This window comes from Trichomycterus rosablanca, chromosome 10, assembly GCF_030014385.1.
Source record: "Trichomycterus rosablanca isolate fTriRos1 chromosome 10, fTriRos1.hap1, whole genome shotgun sequence".
NCBI classification, from domain to species: Eukaryota; Metazoa; Chordata; class Actinopteri; order Siluriformes; family Trichomycteridae; genus Trichomycterus; species Trichomycterus rosablanca.
Genome location: NC_085997.1, coordinates 33,726,880 through 33,754,140, shown reverse-complemented (window position 1 = coordinate 33,754,140; position 27,261 = coordinate 33,726,880). Strand labels below are relative to the sequence as shown.

At 43.6% G+C, this 27,261-nt stretch overlaps 1 protein-coding gene across 3 annotated transcripts in view; it reads right to left on the bottom strand.

Moving 5' to 3' along the window:
- Positions 1-1,224: 1,224 nt before the first annotated feature.
- Positions 1,225-27,261, bottom strand: part of ccser2b (coiled-coil serine-rich protein 2b) — a 76,205-nt gene continuing 50,168 nt past the window's right edge. For 2 of the 3 annotated variants that reach the window (XM_063003207.1, XM_063003208.1), the window contains exons 8-10: positions 26,418-26,501; positions 23,383-23,496; positions 1,225-2,275 (exon numbers count right to left, since the gene is read on the bottom strand). In XM_063003207.1, the coding sequence (XP_062859277.1) occupies positions 1,556-2,275; positions 23,383-23,496; positions 26,418-26,501 (918 nt within the window). In that variant the 3' untranslated portion in view covers positions 1,225-1,555. Of the gene's footprint in view, positions 2,276-16,711; positions 16,800-23,382; positions 23,497-26,417; positions 26,502-27,261 lie in introns of all 3 variants that reach the window. The other variant, XM_063003209.1, reaches the window with a different exon arrangement.

Genomic DNA, 27,261 nt, shown 5'->3' with positions numbered 1-27,261 from the left:
TCCAGAGAATAATCAATTCTCAGACTCTTCAAAGGTCGTGCTAACACTCAACACTGACGTTTCCTAAAGCAGCTGCCTCAAAAATGAAGCTCATTACCATATTCATGACATGATCTCCCAGTTCTGCTCCCATAACAATCAGTTTACAATGTTTACCGCTCCAGTACCAAATTTACCCCATATCAAAGCTGTTTTCTCCCTCTTAAGCAAACGTTTCAATTTAAATGGTTCTAATAAGTTCTAGTTTAAGTTTAGGAACTTTTAGTACCTAAGCCTTCAGTTCAGTTTGGTTGCAGCTGATCAATCGATTTCATAAATGCATCAGAAGTGCAGTACAAAACAAAAGAAAGCCTTATGCCTAGTTCACACGACACGATTTTTGCCCTGATTTTCGCTCGCTGACTGGCCGCCGCTAGATTTGCCGGCTCGGGAGCAACTCGGCGCTCAATCGCTATGTGTGAACTACTCAACAACTCAATCCGAGCGGCTCGTCAAGTGCTGAGGATAAATACCTAGCATGCTAGAAATCTGGATATGAGTCGGCCGACTGGCAATGAGTGTGGTGTCGAACAGCCAATGAGAACGCAAGATACGGGGTGAGGGGAAACGCAGGTGAGGAGTTGTAAAAAGGTGGGACAGGGGCATACACCAACGCTGCTTGCAAAAAAATTTTATTAACCTCCAACTCACTATAGAATAGATGATCACTGCTGGTCGTGTTGCCAAATCCACTCATTTATTTTTCCTACTTGATTTTACGCTGCACATCAGCGCACAAACTTTGCTCGCTCGCTACTTGTTGACGTGCATTTTCGGACGTGGTATCATTAAACCCCTCGTCACTTCTTGTGTGTGTTTTCGTGACAAAACGTTGTTTGGGAGACCAGACAGACTCGTGTGAAACCCCCTATCGCTGATCAGTCGTGTAGTGTGAAAGCCACACCGACTTGAAAGACTCCCGATTACAAGAGATCCAGGTGTGTAGTGTGAACTGTACAGCGACCTGACGACTTGGGAAGTCGTGTTGTGTGAACTTGGCATTACCAACCGGAATCAGTAAGACACACCACATTTTTTGGACACTTCAGTACTAGAACTGAAAGTGAGAAATTGGAAGGTCACTCAATCATGAGACAAAAAACCCACCAGCATTTTAATCCATCATGTTTCTGACAAGCGTGTGTGGTTTGGTGAGGTGGAAAATAACCAGGACTGAACTTTGAGTTTAAATTGTCAATTGCTTTCATTTATTAGCGATTAAAGGCAGCAGAGGGATTGTCAGTTATTTTCTTGGTTTAAATATAATACATTTATAAATAAGATCTGCGTACAGTGTGTTTATCAGAGAGCAGGAACAGCAAAATAAAGTTCTGGGAATCTGGGCACCTGAACTTTTTTGTATTATTTATAATAAACTAAATAAATAGCAGCTCTGGGGTCAGTAGTGTTTCCAGTTGGCTTCCAGTGGGTCCATACTGGGTTTGTCAATCGGGGATCTGTGGGGCATCTTGAATAGGGCCGAGGGATTGAAAGATTACAGGCATTCATGAAAGGGTCAATGGCTCTTCGGTTTGGGCAGGCGTGAGTTTAAATCTTGCGTCCGTATTGAATTGTTCTCCGCGTCTCTTGAGTTCATCGCGATGCCCTGGCTTTGAGCAACGGGCGCCAGCGGAATGACCTGGGAGGCTAAGCTAATGCAAGGGAGCCCACGGTTCGGAGGGGGTAGATGCCTAGTTCTGGATGGACCGTTGAAACCCATTTGGAGTTTAGATGTACCAAGCATTCCCCTTCCTAAGCTAACCTGGGCACCACCACCCCTTGGTTTATTTAAAATGCCTTCTCTGCGCAGGGAGTGGACCCCTCCGGGTTGGTGGTTCTCTCTCGGAGCACGGTCACGTACGCTGTCTGAACCATCCGTCCTGGAATGGGTATCGGTCGTGCCAGTGGTCATGCCAGGGTTTTTTGAGTCGTCGATTCGCAGATGGTTATTTAAGAGCAGGGTGAGCTCATCGGAGTTCAGGCCGCTGGAGGTCAGGATAGCAGGGGTGGCACTGACAGTAGCGGTAGGCGCACTAGAGGGTACAGCAGAAGGAAGGGCAGCATTACTCGGGACAGTGACTGGTATGACTGGATTCCAAGATTGAGGCCTCACTGGACAGTCACCAGACTGGGCATCCACATGGTCACTGGGGGCCCCGAAGTGGGTTCGGCTTGATGGTCTTGCCAGCTTGAGGTGCCCGCTGGCCGGGGCTCTGGAAGGCTGTAGTATCTGAGGCTGAGGAAGAAAACAAAGAGAGGTGTTATAGAGGTAATAAAGGCTTTGTGCCTCTCATAGAGCTACATACAGTGTATCACAAAAGTGAGTACACCCCTCACATTTCTGCAAATATTTCATTATATCTTTTCATGGGACAACACTATAGACATGAAACTTGGATATAACTTAGAGTAGTCAGTGTACAACTTGTATAGCAGTGTAGATTTACTGTCTTCTGAAAATAACTCAACACACAGCCATTAATGTCTAAATAGCTGGCAACATAAGTGAGTACACCCCACAGTGAACATGTCCAAATTGTGCCCAAATGTGTCGTTGTCCCTCCCTGGTGTCATGTGTCAAGGTCCCAGGTGTAAATGGGGAGCAGGGCTGTTAAATTTGGTGTTTTGGGTACAATTCTCTCATACTGGCCACTGGATATTCAACATGGCACCTCATGGCAAAGAACTCTCTGAGGATGTGAGAAATAGAATTGTTGCTCTCCACAAAGATGGCCTGGGCTATAAGAAGATTGCTAACACGCTGAAACTGAGCTACAGCATGGTGGCCAAGGTCATACAGCGGTTTTCCAGGACAGGTTCCACTCGGAACAGGCTTCGCCAGGGTCGACCAAAGAAGTTGAGTCCACGTGTTCGGCGTCATATCCAGAGGTTGGCTTTAAAAAATAGACACATGAGTGCTGCCAGCATTGCTGCAGAGGTTGAAGACGTGGGAGGTCAGCCTGTCAGTGCTCAGACCATACGCCGCACACTGCATCAACTCGGTCTGCATGGTCGTCATCCCAGAAGGAAGCTGACGCACAAGAAAGCCCGCAAACAGTTTGCTGAAGACAAGCAGTCCAAGAACATGGATTACTGGAATGCCCTGTGGTCTGACGAGACCAAGGTAAACTTGTTTGGCTCAGATGGTGTCCAGCATGTGTGGCGGCGCCCTGGTGAGAAGTACCAAGACAACTGTATCTTGCCTACAGTCAAGCATGGTGGTGGTAGCATCATGGTCTTGGGCTGCATGAGTGTTGCTGGCACTGGGGAGCTGCAGTTCATTGAGGGAAACATGAATTCCAACATGTACTGTGACATTCTGAAACAGAGCATGATCCCCTCCCTTCGAAAACTTCGAGGTTGTGACCCCAAACACAACCTCCAAGATGACAACTGCCTTGCTGAGGAAGCTGAAGGTAAAGGTGATGGACTAAACCCAATTGAGCACCTGTGGCGCATCCTAAAGTGGAAGGTGGAGGAGTTCAAGGTGTCTAACATCCACCAGCTCCGTGATGTCATCATGGAGGAGTGGAAGAGGATTCCAGTAGCAACCTGTGCAGCTCTGGTGAATTCCATGCCCAGGAGGGTTAAGGCAGTGCTGGATAATAATGGTGGTCACACCAAATATTGACACTTTGGGCACAATTTGGACATGTTCACTGTGGGGTGTACTCACTTATGTTGCCAGCCATTTAGACATTAATGGCTGTGTGTTGAGTTATTTTCAGAAGACAGTAAATCTACACTGCTATACAAGTTGTACACTGACTACTCTAAGTTATATCCAAGTTTCATGTCTATAGTGTTGTCCCATGAAAAGATATAATGAAATATTTGCAGAAATGTGAGGGGTGTACTCACTTTTGTGATACACTGTAGCTACTATATAAGCTCTTCTCCTATATACACCGATCAGCCATAACATTAAAACCACCTCCTTGTTTCTACACTCACTGTCCATTTTATCAGCTCCACTTACCATATAGAAGCACTTTGTAGTTCTACAATTACTGACTGTAGTCAATCTGTGTCTCTACATACCTTTTTAACCTGCTTTCACCCTGTTCTTCAATGGTCAGGACATCCACAGGACCACCACAGAGCAGGTATTATTTGGGTGGTGGATCATTCTCAGCACTGCAGTGACACTGACATGGTGGTGGTGTGTTAGTGTGTGTTGTGCTGGTATGAGTGGATCAGACACAGCAGCGCTGCTGGAGATTTTTAAATACCGTGTCCACTCACTGTCCACTCTATTAGACACTCCTACCTAGTTGGTCCACCTTGTAGATGTAAAGTCAGAGACGATCGCTCATCTATTGCTGCTGTTTGAGTTGGTCATCTTCTAGACCTTCATCAGTGGTCACAGGACGCTGCCCACGGGGTGCTGTTGGCTGGATATTTTTGGTAGGTGGACTATTCTCAGTCCAGCAGTGACAGTGAGGTTTTTAAAAACTCCAGCAGCACTGCTGTGTCTGATCCACTCATACCAGCACAACACACACTGCAGTGCTGAGAATCATCCACCACCTAAATGATACCTACTCTGTAGTGGTCCTGTGGGGGTCCTGACCATTAAAGAACAGCATGAAAGGGGCTAACAAAGCATGCAGAGAAACAGATGGACTACAGTCAGTAATTGTAGAACTACAAAGTGCTTCTATATGGTAAGTGGAGCTAATAAAATGGACAGTGAGTGTAGAAACAAGGAGGTGGTTTTAATGTTATGGCTGATCGTGGTTAGAGCGCCCTCTGCAGGATGAAAATTCCTTTGGGGTGCTTCAGTAGACATGCTGGACACCAGCCAGGTCCACAACACTGCTTAGAGCTCACATGCATGCCAACTCAGTGTCCTTTTGGCATCTTCTTACTAAAAAGAATGGACGCAGCATGAAGTATCCTATTTTATTAATGTCTGGTTGCAGCAGCGAGCATTTTAAAAGCTGTACTTTGTTTAATAATCGATTATTAGAAATATTTAATGAATTGTAAGGTTCATTAAGGATCCTCCAGAGATCTCCAGATGATAATATTTGGATTCCATGCTGAACTGACCCTAATAGAGACCTGAATCCTGGTTTGCTGTGATGTTACCCCCCATCGAGCAGACCTCAAAGGGAGAAGGTCTCCATGGTCTCCAATCGAAAACTAGAACCAGCATCAAAAGCTCCTCTCCACAATAGCATGGTGAGATCCTCTCGCCCACCGCCGACCCCACCTGTCCATCACAGGTAATAATTCTCTTTGAGGCAGCCGTGATGGATGGTCTTGAGCTCTTCACGTGGTCAGACTCTAATCGGGGGGCGTTTAATCTTTGTCTAAGTGACGCTTTGTTTAAAACCTGGCTGATCGAGTCCACTGGAGACGCAGCGTCGTGCGGTATCAGTAACATGTCGGCTGAAGAGATGAAGAGATGAGCAGCCACGCTTGATTGACGGTCGTGTCACCGCTAATAACCGTGGACGCCTGAGCTTTACCCAGCGGCCCAAACGTCCATCATGTTCATAAAGCTCTGGAGATCCAACACGGCAAGTCATGGTGTTAAAACACTTCTCATCCCTCAAGGTCAAACTAAACATCACCTTTTATTTAAAGCCAGAACTTATAAAGGCGTCCAATTAATTACGATCAGTTGATTAGTGTTGACGTCTGATGGGCAGATTCGCGTTTACATGGTTCTTTGTTGGTTCAATAAAATCTAACAGCATGAAAGCATTCACACTCAACTACAGTTTGTATGCAAAAGTTTGTGCACCCACCAGGTGTAAACACAACCTCAGGTGGCGCAGCGGTAAGAACACACGCTGGAACCAGAGCTGGGATCTGAAATACATCGTATCAAATCTCAGCTCTGCCTGCCGGCTGAGGCTGAGCGGCCACATGAACAACGATTGGCCTGTTGTTCAGATATGGGCGGGACTAAGCTGGATAGGATCTCTCTCTCATGACTAAAGCAATTACGGCCTCTGCTGGCTGATTGACAGTGCCTGCACAGAGATGAGAAAAGAGTGCTCTCAGGGTGTGTCTCTCCGTACACAACACTGAGCTGCACTGCACTCGTCAAAGTGCAGGTAATAAAATGCATACAGCATGCTGCCCACGTGTCAGAGGGGGCGTGAGTTAGCTTTGTTCTCCTCAATCAGAGCAGGGATCGGCATTGGTGAAGAGGAAGCATGACGCAACCGGGCAATTGGACGCACTAAAAGGGAGAAAAAGGGGAGAAAGTGCATGAAGAAAATATATATTTTTTTAAATACACTACATGGCCAAAAGTATTTGGACACCTGGCCATGAGCTTATTGGACATCCCAATTCAAAAACAAATGCTATTAAAACAGAGTGACCTCTATGTGATCCGTTCAGCTATAACATCAGCCACTGTTCTGAGAAGCTTCTCACAAGATTTTGAAGTACACTATAATTGCCAAAAGTATTCGCTCGTCTGCCTTCACATGCATTTGAACTTGAGTGACTCCCATTCTTAATCCATAGGGTTTCATATGATGTCGGCCCACCCTTTGCAGCTATAACAGCTTCAACTCTTCTGGGAAGGCTTTCCACAAGGTTTAGGAGTGTGTTTATGGGAATTTCTGACCAATCTTCCAGAAGCACATTTGTGAGGTCAGACACTGATGTTGGACGAGAAGGCCTGGCTTGCAGTCTCCGCTCTAATTCATCCCGAAGGTGTTCTATCGGGTTGAGGTCAGGACAGATGTAAGGCTTGGATGCAGCTGCTTGGCCATGGAAACCCATTCCATGAAGCTCTCTACACACTGTTCTTGAGCTAATGTGAAGGCCACATGAAGTAGAATCTCCTAGTTCTGGTACTAAAGCTTGGTGTTTTAGGTTCAAATCACCTTGTTCTGGTACCAACGGTTGGGTTTTGGGGGCCAAAGCTTCAAGTTCTAATAATAAAACTTTGGGTTTTAGGTTCAAATCTACTAGTTCTGGTACCAGAGCTTAGTGTTTTAGAACCAAATGTACTAGTTCTAGTCCTGAAGTGTGTGTTTTTGGGACCAAATCCACTAATTCTGATAAAAAAAAGCTTGTGGTTTCAGGACCAATTCTCTATGTTCTGGTACCAAAGTTGGGGATTTCGGACCAAATCTACTTGTTCTGGCACCAAAGCTTGGGGTTTAGGAACAAATCTCCTTGTTCTGATACCAAGCTTGGGATTTTAGGACCAAATCTACTAGTTCTGGTACCAAAGCTTAGGGTTTTAGGACCATTTTTTTTTTTGTTCTGGCACCAGCACTTGGAGTTTTAGGACCAAATCTCTTAGTTTTGATAACAAAGCTTGGAGTTTTAGGTTAAAATCTACTAGTTCTCGGACCAAAGCTTGGGGTTGTTGGACCAAATCTCCTAGTTCTGGTACCAAAGCTTAGGGTTTTAGGACCTTTTTTTTTTTTTTGGCACCAGCACTTGGAGTTTTAGGACCAAATCTCTTAGTTTTGATAACAAAGCTTGGAGTTTTAGGTTAAAATCTACTAGTTCTCGGACCAAAGCTTGGGGTTGTTGGACCAAATCTCCTAGTTCTGGTACCAAAATTTGTGGTTTCAGGACCAAATATTCATATTCTTGTACCAAAGCTTGGGGTTATAGAACTAAATCTATTAGTTCTGGTACCAAAGCTTGAGTTTTAGGCTCAAATCTACTAGTTCTGGTACCAAAGATTAGGGTTTTAGGTTTAAATCTCCTAGTTCTGGTTCCAAATCCTAGAGTTTTGGGTTTTAAATCTACTAGTTCTGGTTCCAAATCCTAGAGTTTTGGGTTTTAAATCTACTAGTTCTGGTACCAAAGCTTGGGGTTTTAGGTTTAAATATCCTAGTTCTCTAAACAAAGCTCGGGGTTGTAGGACGAAATCTACTAGTTCTGGTACTAAAACTTGAGGTTTTAATTTCAAATCTACTAGATGTGGTACCAAAGCTTAGGGTTTTAGGACCATATCTAATAGCTTGGGGTTATAGGACCAAATCTACTAGATCTGGTACCAAAACTTGGGGTTTAGGACCAAATCCACTAGTTCTGAAACCAAAGCTTGGGGTTTTAGGACCGAATCTAGTAGTTCACATTTAAAAGGTTTAATCTTAACAACCAAATGAAACCATTTCTGTACCAAAGGCTAATGTGGCAATAAATTAGAACTAGAACTAGAAGTATTTTGGTTCCTGTTTGTTTGAGCCGGTAGTTCTAGTTGTTTGATGTATTATGAAATAAATGCCCAGGGTAAATCAGCAAACACGTTCAGATCGGTGCAGACTCTTTGCTGGAGACTCAAACCAAGCAGTGCATCTGGTTGGCATCCACCATCCCACAGCTCCACCTACAGGTTCCTCTTAGCCACAACAGCTCCCCATGAGGTCAGAACTGAAGCAGTGGGGTTTCGAAGGGGAGACTGGATCGATCGCTCTCATCTTCCTCCCTACCTGTCAATATTTACCTCTGGCCTCGGGCTAGAACTTCAAAAGTAGATTTTCAGTTGTTTTCTTTTACACCCACTGACTCTGAGTAAGGGGAGAGGCGGTGGGCGAGGTCACCCTCGCTGTGCGCTTCAGCCCGGAAGCCACCAGAGTGGCACCGCTTCAGGGAAGTTTGGTCCCGAGGAGAGGAGGAGCGAGAGGGGAGATGGACGTGCAGTCAGGCTTTATAAATAATTCATGAAACTTGCTGGGATTAGAAATTACGACTGACACAATACGACGAGAGTTTCATATTGTAGCTGACAAGAGTGAGTGAGTGAGGTGTGTGTGTGTGTGTGTGTGTGTGTGTGTGTGTGGGGAGAGGGGGGCAAGGAATTTGAAAGAAGAAAAAGAGAAACAGAGGGGAAAAGGAGCAAAAGTGAGAGAGGAACAGGCAAGATGATACAGAACGTTATCTTCAAAATATTATCACACAAACATGATCAGATTATTTTACCCAAATAACCCAGTCATACTGTACAATTTACAGCCTTTAATTTCAGTAGCTTGTTTTAGTGGCTTATACTAATGTAAAGCTTGCTTGACTGTGCACAATGCTATTCATTTTAATACCATAACATGGTAACCAGGGTCGGCGCTGGGGGGGCATTGCCCCCCCTAGATTTTTACCAAAGCTTAGGGTTTTAGGACCAAACCTCCAAGTTCTGTTACCAGTGCTTGGAGTTTTAGGACAAAATCTCCTAGTTCCGGTACCAAAGGTTAAGGTTTTAGGATCAAATCTCCATATTTTGGACCAACGCTTGGGGTTTTAGGACCGAATCTACTAGTTCTGGTACCAAAGCTTAGGGTTTTAGGTTCAAATCTACTAGTTCTGGTACCAATGCTTGGGGTTTCAGGACCAAATCTACTAGTTCTGGTACCAAAGCTTGGGGTTTTAGGACCAAATCTACTAGTTCTGGTACCAAAGCTTAGGGTTTTAGGTTCAAATCTACTAGTTTTGGTACGAAAGCTTAGGGTTTTAGGACCAAATTTGCTTGTTCTGGCACCAGCACGAGGTTTTAATTTCAAATCTACTAGATGTGGTACCAAAGCTTAGGGTTTTAGGACCATATCTAATATCTTGGGGTTATAGGACCAAATCTACTAGATCTGGTACCAAAATATTACTCGGCTGTTTGAGTAGCGCAGTGGGTAGAGCGCATCGCGCATATTCACCCCCAGGTTCAAATCTGGCTTAGGGCGAAACTAGAGTAACACAAGCAGGGCCGGCGCTATGGGGGAACTGGGGTTGGCATTGCCACCCCAGATTTTCTCACTGCTCCTCTAAGCATTGCAGTCCAGAACCGGGGCTGATGGTAACACTTAGTATTTAATAGAAATAGGCGTGGCCTCCGGTCGGATGGGCACCATCTAGCGGGCATAATTGGCAGTGCCTGCAGCAGATACTAATTGGCCACCGTATCTGGAGGGTGGAGGCCGGACTATGGGGGTGGGTGGGTCTTCATACGCTGTGTAAGGACCCTGATTGGCGGAAGAGACGCCCGTGCAGAATGCAGGGGCGAGAAGAGAAGAGGAGGGCTGTGCACGTGTCGGAAGAGGCGTGTACAGCGACGTGCTCTCCTCGGATGCAATCTGGTATCTCTCAGCAGCGGAAGACAAAATTGAGTGTGCTAAATCGGGAGGAAAATGGAGAGAAAATGCATTAAAAAAAAAAGTATTGAATACAAATCAAATTAAAGCTAAACTTGCAGAAACAGTCCAAACATAAAGATGAATGAGACTGATTAATATCTCAAGCACTGGTGGTGGTAAACATGGCTCCAACTCAAGTGTGCATAAATAAAGAGTTTCGGGAAGCACCCAGACAGAACGAGTGGCTGAGAGAGAAAGAAAGAGAGACAGAGAAAGGGGGTGGGGGTATTTTGGGAGGACAGATTTTAGAGTAAAGGCAGGTAGTACTGTACCACGCTGTATCTCTGAAGTAATGCACTAGCTGCTCCACTCCTGTACCAGGGCGGTTTGGGAGAGGCAGAGGGAGAAACAAGGAGAGGAGAACTCCATCAGTCAGGGGTACAGAGGGGACCAGAAATAGGAGACTCGACACTCACTCACATAAACATCAAGACCACCAGAAACTCACACACTTACAGTAGGGGTGGGTAAGTATCCAAGGATAAAAATCAATACTGGTATGATTTATAGCAATGGTTAGGCTGTTTTATCCGGCCTGTCGAGTATTTACAAAACTGTCCCAGCGACCGCAGTCATTTCGCCTTGTTCCTGCAATACCCTGCGTCTCAGTAATTCCACTAGACGACGCACTCAATTGAACAAGGTAGGAAATTGAGTTTCACATGTAATTTATATTAGTTTATCCCCCCATCTGCTACATGCCCGGCCAGTCTGTCAAATTTACAACCCAGTGTGGCCCTTGAGCCAAAAAGTTTGCCCACTCCTGATTTAGAGCTATGATTACTGAGTTTGCTTGTATGCAAATAATTGTATGCTTTTAAAAAGAGCCAGACATCGTTTCTAACCAGATTAGACGTTTAGAGAAACTTGAGTGCAAAGAAATCTTACTAGAATAGGAACTAATTCATTTTAATGGTACTTAAAAAAGGCTGTGTTCTAAACTGTATTTATTAGGGATGTAACGATGCACCACAAGACAGTTAAAAATCGATTCACATGTGTAACGATTCAAATCTGTTTACATGTATAATGAATCGATATTCACTTCAAACAGCAGAGGGCGCTGGCGCTATTCACCTCGCCTGGTTGACGTCACTACAGGGTTGCCAGCTTCGAAATTTTCCAGCCATATTTATTTATGTGAGGATACTTTCTTTATTTGTATTATTCAATTATTTATTTAATGTGGGATTTATTTCATTTCAGTTTTTTTACACAACAAGGGAAACGTGCAGCATCGTTTTGCATAGTTTGTACCTACCTCAGAAATAAAAAGGCATTCATTATTTAGATAAATAAAAGATAATTACAAATACAGTTTTTTTTATGTATTTTTTTAAAAGAAATAATAAAAGGAAACTTTGTCTTCATAATTTGTCTTCGGGGAAAAAATCGGGGAAAAATCGTATTGTGCACCCAGTATCGTAAATCATATCGCATCGTGGGTAGAAGCCCTGTGATTGACTCCCTGTCCAAGGTATTGCTGTTTGCGCCCAGTCTTCCCAGTAGATATTATACAGGGTGGGCCATTTATATGGATACACCTAAATAAAATGGGAATGGTTGGTGATATTAACTTCCTGTTTGTGGCACATTAGTATATGGAAGGGGGGAAACTTTTCAAGATGGGTGGTGACCATGGCGGCCATTTTGAAGTCGGCCATTTTGGATCCAACTTTAGTTTTTTCAATGGGAAGAGGGTCATGTGACACATCAAACTTATTGAGAATTTCACAAGAAAAACAATGGTGTGCTTGGTTTTAACGTAACTTTATTCTTTCATGAGTTATTTACAAGCTTCTCTTTGTTTACAGCCATTGACATGTCGCAGAGGTTAACACGTGAGGAGCGGATAGAAATTGTGTTGATGTCTGGTGAACGCAGTACCCGGGTCATTGCAGCAGATTTCAATGCAAGACACCCTACGAGACCACCCATCTCCCATGCTACAGTTAGCAAACTGCTTGCCAAGTTTCGTGAAACTGGTTCAGTGTTGGATTTGCCAAAATGTGGACGCATGAAAACTGTCACTAATGACGAAACATCAGTGGCTGTCCTAGCTTCATTCAGCAAGAGCCCACAGCGTAGCACTCGCCGCATGTCACTGGAGAGTGGTATCAGTCGAACATCCCTTCGGCGGATATTAGCTACTCACAAATGGCACCCTTACAAACTCCAGCTGCTGCAGCATCTCAACGAGGATGACCCAGATCGGCGCACTGAATTTGCAGAATGGGCAAAACAAAAATTGGAACAGGACCCTCAGTTTACACAGAACATTTTGTTCAGTGATGAGGCAAACTTTTATGTGAATGGTGAAGTTAACAAACAAAACCACCGCTATTGGTCTGACACTAACCCACATTGGATAGATCCCTCCAAGACTGTTGGAACACAAAAATTGATGGTATGGTGTGGTATATGGGGTACAAAGATAGTGGGGCCATTCTTCATCAATGGAAACCTCAAGGCCACTGGATATTTGAAATTGCTACATGATGATGTGTTTCCCTCTTTATGCACTGAAGCTGGCACGTCCCCTGAGTTTTTCCAGCAAGATGGTGCACCACCCCATTATGGGTGTCAGGTCCGAGCATTCCTAGATGAACAGTTTCCTGGAAAGTGGATTGGTCGTCGTGGGCCAGTTGAATGGCCCCCAAGGTCTCCCGATCTGACCCCCTTAGACTTTTATCTTTGGGGTCATCTGAAGGCAATTGTCTATGCTGTGAAGATACGAGATGTGCAGCACCTGAAACTACGGATACTGGAAGCCTGTGCTAGCATTTCTTCTGCGGTGTTGCTATCAGTGTGTGAAGAGTGGGAGAAGAGGGTTGCATTGACAATCCAACACAATGGGCAGCACTTTGAACACATTTTATAAGTGGTCAGAAACTTGTAAATAACTCATGAAAGAATAAAGTTACCATTGTTTTTCTTGTGAAATTCTCAATAAGTTTGATGTGTCACATGACCCTCTTCCCATTGAAAAAACTAAAGTTGGATCCAAAATGGCCGACTTCAAAATGGCCGCCATGGTCACCACCCATCTTGAAAAGTTTCCCCCCTCCCATATACTAATGTGCCACAAACAGGAAGTTAATATCACCAACCATTCCCATTTTATTTAGTTTTAAATCCGTTATCTGATATACAATCTAGTGCACTATGTAGTGAACATGAATGCATTATCTGATACACAATCTAGTGCACTGTGTAGGGAACATAAATCAATTGTCTAATTCACTATCTAGTGCACTATGTAGGGAACATAAATCCATGATCTGATACACAATCTAGTGCACTATGTAGGGAACATTAATGTGTTTGTAACGCGAACAGTTAGCTTTATAGCCCAGTTAGCAGCTCATAAAAGTTCTGTTCTCACCCATATCCTTTGGTGTGTGCGAGAGGTTTTTTATTTCTTTTTTTCCCTTTGGAGGTTCTTGCCTTCTTCTTCTTGTTCTTACCTCCCTGAAATGAGTTTTTGCAACTTGGGATGTCTGCTTTGTAATGTTAAACTTTATATTCGTTGTGGAACTACTTTTTGGTGGAGGGTATTGTCAATATTAAAGCATATTTATTATGAAATTCAGGGCTTCTTTGATTTATTTTCTTTCTTTATTTTGTAAAAACTGTTGTATAAAAGCAATAGAACACTTAAGGTCGTGTGTTATCACAAATAACATCACGGCTGTGATTTGGTCGCAGGCACGAGCCGAAATCACTTTTTGATAACACACTCCCTCTCGTGTTCTATTGCTTAAGTGATTGATTATTGAAAGTAAAAAGTGTGAAAAATGCAACATTGAGTCTATACCACCCACCCCAACACACGTGCACGCTGGTGCACACACACACACACACACACACACACACACTCACTTTTCACCACAATAAAATCAACACAAGTTTGGTGGTACAGTCATCAGAAACAGCAATCAAAATGGTGCCAACAGTCTCAAGCAGTGCATGCCAAGGACTAAATACAAACACCAAAAAGAGCAGGAGCCCAAGGAGCCAGGGGCCGGGTGACAAGAATCAATGAGTCGGGTTCTGAGGTGCCAGGGGCCGGGTTCTGAGGAGCCAGGGGCCGGGTGACAGGGATCAAAGAGCCAGGTTCTGAGGGAGCCAGGGGCCGGGTGACAGGGATCAAAGAGCCAGGTTCTGAGGGAGCCAGGGGCCGGGTGACAGGGATCAAAGAGCCAGGTTCTGAGGGAGCCAGGAGCCGGGTTCTGAGAAGCCAGGGGCCGGGTGACAGATCCGGGTTCTGAGGAGCAAGGGGCCAGATAACAGATCCGGGTTCTGAGGAGCCAAGGGCCAATTAAAAGAAAAAGAAGAAAACCTTTATTTGTCATTAATACATGTGTACAGTACAACAAAATCCTTTTTTCGCATATCCCAGTTTGTTAGGAAGCTGGGGTCAGAGTGCAGGGTCAGTCACTGTACGACACCCCTGGAGCCAAGAGGGTTAAGGACCTAAGGAACTTGAGGTTCTAGTTCTGGTTTGAACCTGATGGAGGATCGTTGTGTGAAAGTCAAAGAGTGTCAATCATTGATGGCGACCTAGTGGGTACCAAACCAAACCAGGTACTTTGCTATTAGATACCCTGGATATGGGAACTATATGATTTGATGCTGGAACTAAAAAATTAGCTACTAAAATTGACATTTGATGCTGGACCTAAAATATTAGCTACTAAAATTGACATTTGATGCTGGACCTAAACTGTTAGCTACTAGAAATGGACTTTTGATGCTGGAACTAAACTGTTAGCTACTAAAATTGACTTTTGATGCTGGAACTAAACTGTTAGCTACTAGAAATTGACTTTTGATGCTGGAACTAAACTGTTAGCTACTAAAATGAACTTTTGATTCTGGAACTAAACTGTTAGCTACTAAAATGGACTTTTGATGCTGGAACTAAACTGTTAGCTACTAGAAATGGATGTTGGAACTAAAATGTTAGCTACTAAAAATTGACATTTGATGCTGGAACTAAACTGTTAGCTACTAAAATGAACTTTTGATGTTGGAACTAAACTGTTACCTACTAGAAATGGACTTTTGATGTTGGAACTAAACTGTCAGGTACTAAAAATGGACCGTTGAGGCTGGAACTAAAATGTTAGCTACTAAACTAGAATTTGATGCTTTATTTGATGCTGGAACTAAAATGTTAACTGCTAAAAATGAATTTGAATGCTGGAAGTACAAGCTCTAATACTGATTCTGGAAGCTTTGACACTTAATGGAACTTCTAGTACTATGAGCATCACCTTTAGTACTGGAATTGGTTCTGAAACTAGTTTAAAATCTAGTTTAAACATACTAGAACTTTTTGGTGCTGCTATGTAACCTGTGCTTTTAAAAATGTTACTTTTGGTATGGATCTGAAGGCTTGGGTACTAAAACTGGTCTTCAAAGAACTAACTGAATAGATACTGGTGGTACTGGTGGGATTTATCTCCCAGTCCTTGGTCCTGAGAGATAAATCTTTGTTACTTTATGTGGTATATATTCAAAAACCAAGCAGGGACCTTTTGTACTAGAACTGCCACAGGAGCCTTTGTTATTACGGCATAAACCCTTGGCAGTGGAACGTTGGTACTAAAACTTGTGCTTTTAGTGATGTAACCGGTAACTGTGGTACTGAATTAAAAGCTTTGATAACTGAACTAATTTCTTTCATAGTGGAATTTTTGTTTGGTATTAGAACCGGAACCCTTGTTACTGGGCTGGTAGCTAATGAAAAAAGACACACTTGTACGTTCCTGGTACCAACAGTTCTGGTACTGTGGTTCTGTGCAGTGGAGAATGTACGTGCGAGTGTTTCTGGTCCCGTTCTAATTGGCAGCAGGAGTACGGTGATACTGTGCCAGGTGAAATGCCAGGTAATGAATTGGTGCCGCTGTACCACCGCTGTGTTTTTCTCACTGGCACATAAAAACACACGTGGCGTAATAAATTAGTGCTGTGTGCGAGTGGCACTGAGGGCACTATCACACTCCTACAGCTGTGGCACCTCTACCCGCCTGACAGCATGGTGCGTATTAATTCGGTCTGAGACTGAAAAGCAGCGCTGGCATTTTTATTCATTTTAATGTTTGATTTAATAAAAGCTGTCCAAAGTGCCAGTGTAAATTGGTAAAAGACGATGGTGGGTACAGGGAGACTGGCGAGCTTTTGTGGAGTATTTTGCTTGTTGACTTGTTGATAAAAGGACTGGTTTCCTCTTCTCATTCCTGCCATGATGTGACCCGGCTGTGAACTGGCACATTCACCGAGAGATGAAGAGGCGGGTATGGAGGCGCCAGCTCTCTGAAAGCTTTGAATGATCACAAGCAGATGAGAGGAATAAACATGCCCAGAAACAAAGGTGGCATGAATAAAGGAAAGGATGGTACAGGGTGGTAACCAGGCACATGCGGGCACATACAGGGTAATATACGAGGTAATGCACAGGATGGCGCGGGAAGGTCACGAGCAAAAACAACAGTGGGTGTTTTTGGAGGGATGGGAGGCTGGGTAATTATAACCAGATCTCATAATAGACTCACTCTGTTTGTAGAGGAGGGGCACACACAGGAGCCGAGTGCCCTGCTGTACCCGCCTCGCAGAGAGGCCAGAAGTAGGTGGCACGATGCCCTGTACAGAAAGAGAGAGAGATATACACACTAATCCACTACCTCACACCATACACAACCTCCCAAACAGTGCAAATCATGACTGTGATGTATTTTGTAAGCATTGACCTTTCTGTTATATCGTAGTTGTGGTAATGCACTGAATGCTGGGATATGTTGTTCTGTGGAAAACGTAAACATGCACCTGTTGTGCTAATGGTACATCTTAGTCTTTTTCTGATCATTTATCGTATATCCAGTACTAACCGACGTACTGCCGATATAACAATGACTACAAACATGCAAGCAAAAAAGCCTTTGATCTTTTTCTACTGATTATACGATTACATGTTGGACCTACGAAGACTCGATTCTCACAGCGTCTCCTGAGACTCCAGATCTGAAACGGCAGGCCTACGATCATTTCAGTTACCCACTACATCGGTTCTCGTAACATTCCTTAACATTCATTCTAAAACATTCCTTCGTTAATGCAGTGGGTAAAACACACTAGCACACCAAAGCTGAAATCTCGAACTCCTTTGAATCTACATGAACCTTGATAGGCGTGTTGTTCAGCAGGGTGCCGGAGGGAATTCCTCATAACTGATGCAATTACGACTTCTGCTGGCTGATTAATGCCGCCTGCACAGAGACGGGGGATAATGGGATCAGGGTGTGTCTCTCCGTACACAAAGCTGATCCACATATGAACGCGCCTCGTACAGGTGAAAAGATGCAGTCGGTACTGCACACGTGTCGGAGTCACGGCTCTCCTCAGTCAGAGTGGAGGTCAACATCATCAGTAGAGAGGAAGCAAAATGCTATCAGGGTTACGACTAGATTGGGAGGAAAACTTCAAAACATTCCTTGTTTTATGTAGTAAAATGCAGCACTGAAATAAACAGCCTGAAGCATCTTCCACTCCAGTGGGACGTCCATTTTTCTTCTGTTCCAGGACTTTGAGAGCACTTGCCGACCTCCTGTGCTTCTTCTCCCCACTTGGGAGGTTTGGATTAATAAAAGACATTTTGGTAGGTATGTGGTGCCAAGGGGTGAAATAAAAAGAACACAAGCTGTTTAAAGACTTCAGGCTGATTTCAGTGACGCTTCGGGATCATGAAGTCCGGTTTGGTTCTCATCACTACTTTATACTGTCACTAACAGGCAGTAGGTGGACGTTTTGCATTATTTTGTGGCTTGTTACAACCTTATGTAAAAGTTTCTGCACCCCTGGGCAAACGATACAATTGATATTTGAATGAAAAACAACCTTTAAAGCAAAACAAAACAAAATTTAACAATAGTTGTGATGTCCAAAAGTTTTAAAGTCTAATCAGTCCTAAACTGACTTATTAGAGCAAATGTGCAAACACTCAACAACCATGGGCGCCTCTGAGAATCCGACTGAGGCTTCTTCATGTCTTTAACACAGAAAATCCATAAACAAAAGATGCAGCAGCACTTAGATGGAGGCCCTGGTCAGGAATGGAGGTCTGCAGAAGTAGAGACCAATTACAATAGGGTGATTGGGCAGTGGTAGCTCACTGATTAACCCTTTAATGCTTTCACCAAGAAAGTAATGTTTTAAAAAATTGCACACAGTATTTTTTAAAGAGCCTCTAACCAAACAGTTGAAAGGATCACAAAAATGCAACTTTTCAGGGATGATTTTCAGCTTCAAGTTGTGTTTTCTTAAAACCACAGAGTATAACACTCCAGCCAAGGAGTAGATACAGCCCATACAGCTTATTTTTTATTTATTTATTTTTAATAGATTTATTATTTATGCATTTTCTCCCCTTTTTTCTCCCGACTTTTCATCGTGTCCAATTGTCCGATTGCGTAATTCTTTCTCTCCACTAATGCCGACCCCGGGTCTGATTTGAGGAGAACGTAGCTAACCCATGCCCGCTCCGACACGTGGGCAGCAGCCGTATGCATTTTATCACCCACACTAGGCGAGTGCATATATGTGAATCGGCCTTGTGAACGGAGAGACGGATCCGCACTCTTTCCCCGCCTCTATGCAGGTGCCATCAATCAGCCAGCAGAGGTCGTAGTGCATCAGTTACGAGGAGTCCCTATCCGGCTTAATACCCCACCCCTATATGAACAACAGGCCAATAATCGTTGGCAGAGCTGAGATTCGATACGATGTATTCGAAATGTCACCTGTGGTGTGCTAGCATGTGTTTTTACCGCTGTGCCACTTGAGCGGCCAAATACAGCTCATTTTGACCCATGTATTTAGACTCAAAGTAAGACCATTAAAGGGGTTTAAGTAATCATAAGGTTGCCGGTTGAAGCCTCACCACTGGCACTGTTGGGCCCCTGAGCAAGGTCCTTAAGCCTTTATTGCTCAACCTTCCATCTTTGATCTAGATCATTATTATAAATGTCTGTGGAATTTCTGATGGTCTTGTGTGTGGTTTTATGAACCAGTTCAGGTTTTTAAATTTATTAAGTGTACACTTCTGAGCAAACGACTGACCACCATGCAATTCTACGGCTCTACCGGCAGCCCGATGCAAATAAAAGTACTGCATAAATGCTTCCATCTGCTGGTACAGCAGAGAAACTGAATGTCTTTATACTGTAAAAGAAACCTTTGATTCAATTTTGAATTCAATGATTTTTAAGACTAGATTTACATTGTAGGAATATCAAAGCTGCTGAATTTCCATGTGTCTGGCTTTGGTCTGTGTCTGATTATTAGCTTTTACAGCTCAGGTCAAATGCAAGGCTGTAAATCCAAAGCAATTCGTCCACTTCACCCAACTTTACCCAGAATAACTTTCCTTTTAAATCTGGACTGGAGGATTCAGAAGATAAACGTATGCCGGCACTGTCAAACAGACGAGCGCTCGCGATCCTGTAGCGTGATCCCATAATTAATCCGTGTCCAGCCCGGGCCCCGCAGCGCCCGTTAATCTTCCCCGTCCACCCGACAAATCGGTCCCGGTTTAACAGCTTGGTATTATTACAGGACGTATTTCTCACTGCCCCCTGTTTATCGGATCTGATCCGAGTCCCGCAGTACTGTTAGAACACCTCTCCATCACGAGCCGTCAGGATGATGGACAACCGTCGCCTCCGGTATCTCACAGTGTTATTGCTGCAGGGTGCCGAGGGACAATCTGACCCGCTGTGTACAAACAATGCAGCGCCAAATTTGATTACACTCACAAAGGCACTTTGTAGCGGCTGATAACGCGGGCGCAGGAGGGCACAGACTTAGCAAAGTGTTCGGCTTAAAGACTCTCAAAATCAATACTGGACTGTCTACCTGCATGCCACTTTTTCTTCCAAATACAAAAACTAGAAGAAAGAAAGGAATTCAGACAGGAACTGTAAAAAGGTTCATAAAAGTTTTTAATAGGCCAGAATCACAAAAACATGAAACTTATTTGATTTCTTCTGAGAAGTCATTCAGGTTAGAGACGGAGCGCATTGTACCATCAAGGTTGCCGTTCTTTATTTAACAGTCTCAGGACTGACTTTTTATTTGCCTCACAAAACTAGAGGCTTTAGTTACACGAACAACCTTAAAAACATTAGGAGTAGCTTCCGCCGTGACGGCTGCCTCACATTTCACAATAAATTACAGCTCATACAAACCAGCGCTCACTGATGTTTTCAATAAAATGATAAACAGTCGCTGCCACCGAACTCATCAAACACTAATAAACAACTTTAACAAATATTGAAGAGTTCTCAAACGGGTAAATGAAAATCAAAGAAAAAAGAAGTTTCAGGTGTTACTGCGTGATTGGCTCCATGTTTCATTAGCTCTTAGCGATGAGAACAGACGAGTTCCTTGGACTTCCTGCTTGATAGCTTATTGATTTCTATGATTCATATTAAACTTAAACAACAGCACAACATCATGCAGGTATCTGTAAAAAACAGTCCTGTTTTTTTGTGCTATAACGTCACATCAGGAAACCATGGTGGCCAACAGACGGCATTCAGGAGCTTGTTCAAACAATGCTAATAATAATCAGTACACGTTTACAACAAACTACAGGGGCGACACGGTGGCTCAGTAGGTAGCACTGTCGCCTCACAGCAAGAAGGTCCTGGGTTCGATCCCCAGGTGGGGCGGTCCGGGTCCTTTCTGTGTGGAGTTTGCATGTTCTCCCCATGTCCGTGTGGGTTTCCTCCGGGTGCTCCGGTTTCCTCCCACAGTTCAAAGACGTGCATGTGAGGTGAATTGGAGATACAAAATTGTCCATGACTGTGTTTGATATAACCTTGTGAGCTGATAAATTTTGTGTAATGAGTAACTACCGTTCCTGTCATGAATGTAACCAAAGTGTAAAACATGACGTTAAAATCCTATTAAACAAACAAACAAACAACAAACTATAGCTACACACACACTCCGCAGGACATAAAATAAAATAAAAGTACACGGAACAGTCGTCGAAGTGTAAGTGACTGCAGACTGATCAGTGATGAATATAAAGCAGACGTAGTTCGGTCTGAATACAGGTATAAAACGTGTTGTAAGGGCAGCGGTAGCTTAGTGGTTAAGGTGCTGAATTAGTGTTCAGAAGGTTGCCTGTTCAAGTCCAAATTGCCACTGTTGGGCCCCTGAGCAAGGCTCTTAAACCTCAATTGTAAGACACTGGATAAAAGTGTCGGCAAAACGCTACAGATGTAAATAATAAAGCGAGCCGCTGCGTCTTCTACAGTTTACCTTCCTATGTGAGTAAAAATACAGAGGGTTTAAATTCATCATAACTCAAATTCAGATTAGCTGTGGGAATACAGGGTCTCACAAAGGTGTTATGGGGACGGAGTCATAACTTAAATACAGGTCATTCATGAGAGTACAGGGTCTCACCAATGTATTTCTGTATAGGGTCAAATCCCCCATAATAACACAAATACAGAAAACAGAACATGGGTGTGTTCGAAAAGCTAGTGCACTCTCTACATAGACGCATTTTACGTCATCCTATGCGCGCTCCCGAGAAGGAGGCTGTTCGAAATCCTAGATGCCTTAATAAGCTGTCTAGTTAGGCATCTTAACATTTCAATGTTATTTTGACTCAAGAACGAGTGAGCATCGGAAGCGTCCTTAGTGATCAAGGCAATCCCAGCATTCAGTGCAGCAGCTCTTCTCTCACAGAAAAATAAAAAAAACATGGCTGACGGTGCAGGGAAACGAAAGGAGTTATTTTCAAACGTAAATAAATTATTATTGATTTTTAATTTGTATAAACTTGCACAAATGTTTTTATTTGCAAGTTCGGGCTTGTCAGCGAATGTAACCGTTTTCGGTACACGGAGGGAGATGTTAGTTGACATGCTAGCGCGCTGTGCCACCCCATCCCATTGGTTTGAATGACAAGATGCTAAATGCGAAACCCGAAACCCGATGTTATCGCTGTCTCGCGTTCGAATAACCTGCCTTATAAGTCATTAGCTGCGTCCGGAATCGCATACGTCCATACTCAATAGTACACGAAATGAGTACGCGAGAGCGGTTAGTATGTCCGAATACATAGTATACACAAAAAGGTTTGCAAGAAGTACCCGGATGACCTACTTCTTGGGCAGCCATGTTTGAGTATGCAAGCGATGGTCCACTAATGTATCCCATAATGCAACTGGAGCTGCGTAGGCGTTCGAAGTGGAATAAGAAACAAGAAAGATAGCGGAAAACGGAGAGTCCTCTGTTTACAAGTGTAAGTAAGATAAATAAAAAAAATGTTTAAAGACGAATAAATAACAAACAGACAATAAATATCCAAAATTTTGGCAAGTGGGGTTTGTAATGAGTCTGTAACTATGGAGATATTACGTCATCACGTCATCACTTGACGTTGGTAAGATGGCGGATGTAGTACGTAGCGGTGTTGTGTGCATACTGCACACTTCTGTACTGAAAGTATGTACTTTTTTTACCGGTCGAGTAGTGCATACTTCCTCCAATCTAGTACGTACTCTGTAAGTATGCGATTCCGGACGCAGCTATTGACTTTTTAAAATCACTTAGAATCTACTGAGGCAGCTGCCTATGTAGGCAGTAAGACAGCAAGGCAGCTCCCTAGGTTTTTGAACACACCCTATATTAAAGTATTTTTATTCATTCTGAATACAGCATTTCTTTTTTATTTGATTTGTTCTTTTTATTCCTTTATTTGAATTGTTGTATCTGTGTTATTTCCTGTCCTGTAAAGCAGTGGTCCCCAACCACCGGGCCGCGGGTCATTTATTACCGGGCCGCACAGAAAAAATTAATAATGCAGACCAGACCTGGGCATTGTACGGCCCGCGGGCCATCCCCAACCGGCCCGCATGAGGTCAGTGGCAATTAAAAATCAGACGTAAATAAATGTACATCACACATGCCATATAACAGGATTATAAAAAAAAAAGATTTGAATTATTAGAATGACTGTTACTTGATATTGTCTCTATGAATATTTGTTGTGTATTTAAATCATCCAGATAAAACATGAAGCTTTAATACTAATATTTTAAATTAGTGAAATATTTGCAGTTTGGTTTGTATCAGTCACTCATTTTAATTAAAAGAGCAGGTTTATCAGGAGAGAAGAGAGGAGGGGCTTAATGCATCATCTACTCACATTTTGTACCCTCCATGGTGTCTGAGTGCCCCTATCCTGCAGGCTTCGTCTCTGTAGGGAAATCTCAGGCTTCCCCTGCTGGCAGTGGCAGTGGGTCACATCACGAGTGGATTCCTGTCCGAAGAGACCAAGCAAATCATTTAAAAAATGATCAAATGATTAAAATAATGTAGCCAGTAAAAATCCTTCATCAATGTTAGATTATTAAAAACTTCAGCTTCAATAGAACTCTGATGTTTGGTGACTAGGGAGGTCATTAGTAGAGATTAATGTGGTGAACATTTCAGAAGATCGGCAGTACGTCCGGTAGCAACAACCATGCCGAGCTCAAAGTCGCTCGGATCAGATTCTGTTCTTCATTCTTGTGTTTGATGTGAAGATTAAGTAAAGCTTCTGACCGAAGTCTGTAGGATTTTATACACTGTGATCCTGCTGCATGACTAGCTGAGTGAGTGAGTGAGTGAGTGAGTGAGTGAGTGAGTATGTGAGTGAGTAACTAAATGAGTGAGTGAGTGAGTGAGTAACTGAGTTAGCGAGTGAATGAGTGAGTGACTGAGTTAGCAAGTAAGTGAGTGAGTAACTGAGTGAGTAAATAACTAAATGAGTGAGTGAGTATGTGAGTGAAAGAGTGAGTAAGTAACTGAATGAGTGAGTGACTAAGTGAGTGAGTGAGTGACTGAGTGAGTAACTGAATGAGTGAGTGTGAGTGAGTGACTGAGTGAGTAATTAAGTGAGTGAGTAATAGTGAGTGAGTAACAGTAAGTGAGTGCGTGAGTTAGTGAGTGAGTGAGTGAGTAAATAACTAAATGAGTGAGTGAGTGAGTGAGTGAGTATGTGAGTGAGTAAGTAGCTAAATGAGTGAGTGAGTAACTGAGTTAGCGAGTGAATTAGTGAGTAACTGAGTGAGTGACTGAGTGAGAAACTGAGTTAGCAAGTGAGTGGGTGAGTGAGTAAATAACTAAATGAGTGAGTGAGTGAGTGGGTAAATAACTAAATGAGTGAGTAAGTATGTAACTAACTAAATGAGTGAGTGAGTAACTGAGTTAGTGAGTGAGTGACTGAGTGAGTGAGTGAGAAACTGAGTTAGCAAGTAAGTGAGTAACTGAGTGAGTAAATAACTAAATGAGTGAGTGAGTGAGTGAGTGAGTGATTTGATGATGTTGGTTCTGTACTGATATGTATCTGTATCTGTAGCTGTATCTGATAGTTTTTGTTACTATGAAACCCCTTTATAACTCCACCACACCACCTACTTCACTACACACACACTCAGCCTCCACACTTCACTACACACCTACACCACTTCACTACACACACACACACACAGCACTTCACTACACACACACACACACCCTGCACTTCAGTACAGAGCCTCTACACTACTGCAGTGAGTCTGCACCATTACAACATACACACGTGTCACACTCACATACACGCTTACTCACACACCCATAAGGTAATAATGATAATTGTGTGTGTGTGTGTGTGTGTGTGTGTTGCTGTAATAGCTGCTATCAGTAAGATAAGGATGCCAAGAACAGAGGGTTTTATTTTCTAAAGAAGACATCATCCAGAACTAAACCTGATCCAGCCTGAAAACAGCAACACAGGAACAGTAACACACAAAACAAGAGAGGGGGTATAAACAGGAGGGGGTAATAAACAGGAGAAGGGGTTGATAAACAGAAAGAAGGAAATAAAGAGGAAAGGAAATAAAAACAAGAGAGGGGGTTAATAAAAAGGAGGGAGGGTTAATAAACAATAGAGGGGGTATAAACAGGGGGGGGTAATAAACAAGGGAGGCGGTAATAAACAAGAGAGAGGGTTAATAAACAATAGAGGGGGTATAAACAGGAGAGGGAGTAAATAAACAGGAAAGGGGGTAAAAATCAGGAGGGGGGAATAAAAAGGGGGAGGTAATAAACAAAAGAGGGAGGTATGAACAGAAGAGGGGCTAATAAAAAAAGAGATGGGGTATAAACAGAAGAGGGGTAAATACACAGGAAAGGGGTAGTAAAAAAGAGAGGTGGGTAATAAACAGAAGAGGCGGGAATAAACAGGAGGGGGTAATAAACGGAAAGAGATAATAAAAAGGAGAGGGGGGTATGAATAGGAAAGAGGGGTATGAATAGGAAAGAGGGGGTATAAACAGGAAAAGAGGGGTATAAACAGGAAAAGAGGGGGATGTAAACAGGAGAGTGGGGTATGAATAGGAAAGAGGGGTATGAATAGGAAAGAGGGGTATAAATAGGAAAGAGGGGGTATAAACAGGAAAAGAGGGGTATAAACAGGAAAAGAGGGGGGTATAAAGAGGAGAGTGGGGTATGAATAGGAAAGGGGTATAAACAGGAAAGAGGGAGTATAAACAGGAAAAGAGGGGTATAAACAGAAAAAGAGCGGGGTATAAACAGGAGAGTGGGGTATGAATAGGAAAGAGGGGTATAAACAGGAAAAGAGGGGTATAAACAGAAAAAGAGCGGGGTATAAACAGGAGAGTGGGGTATGAATAGGAAAGAGGGGTATAAACAGGAAAAGAGGGAGGTATGAACAGAAGAGGGGCTAATAAAAAAGAGAGGGGGTATTAACAGAAGAGGGGTAAATACACAGGAAAGGGGTAGTAAAAAAGAGAGGTGGGTTATAAACAGAAGAGGCGGGAAAAACAGGAAGAAGGGGGTATAAACAGGAAAAGAGGGGGTATAAACAGGAAAAGAGGGGTATAAACAGAAAAAGAGCGGGGTATAAACAGGAGAGTGGGGTATAAATAAACAGGAAAAGAGGGGGGTATAAACAGGAGAGGGGGGTATGAATAGAAGAGGGGGAAATGGGGGGGGTAAACAGGTCATCAGGTACCCATACATGCTGAGAACTGAAGAAAAAGAGGAGCTGCAGGAACTGATGAAATGCTGAAACATCACAGGGTTCATGATGTTTAACATGATGTTTAAGCTCATAAACTGGTGTCCACATACTTTTGACCATAAAGTGTATTTACTGACTCAGGGAGCTCAATAACATTAGAAGAGAAAGATCAGGACCTGCTGAGAGAGTTTAGCGATGATCCTGTCCTTCATCTTCAGTTCTTCTCTCAACCTCTGCACCTCCTGCAGCAGCTCCTCCACCTAAAACATGAGGAATGAGGTTATTCTCCTGCACCTGCACCCATACCTGCACCTGAACCCACACCTTTACCTCCAGCAGCACATTTACCCAAACCTTCACCCACACCTGCACCTGAACCCACACCTTTACCTCCAGCAGCACATTTACCCAAACCTTCACCCACACCTGCACCTGAACCCACACCTTTACCTCCAGCAGCACATTCACCGAGACCTTCACCCAAACCTGAACATCCACCTGCACCTGAACTCCCACCTCCACCTGAACCCACACCTTGACCTCCAGCAACACATTTACTCATACCTGCACCCCCACATGCACCTGAACTCCCACCTGCACCTGAACCCACGCCTTGACCTCCAGCAGCACTTTTACTCACACCTGCACCACTACCTGCACCTGCACCTGAACCTGAACCCACACCTTTACCTCCAGCAGCACATTCACCCACACCTGCACCCCCACCTCCAACTCGCACTTGCACCCACACCTTCACCAGCATCTGCACCCTCACCTTCACTTTCACCTGAAATGGCACCTGCACCTGAACTCACACCTTTACCTCCATCTGCACATTTACCTGCACTCCCACCAACACCTGGACCCACACCTGAACCCTCACCTGAACCCTCACCTAAACCCACGCACGCACCAACACCTTAACCCACACCTGGACCCACACCTGGACCCTCACCTGAACCCACACCTGGACCCACACCTGGACCCACACCTGGACCCTCACCTGGACCCTCACCTGGA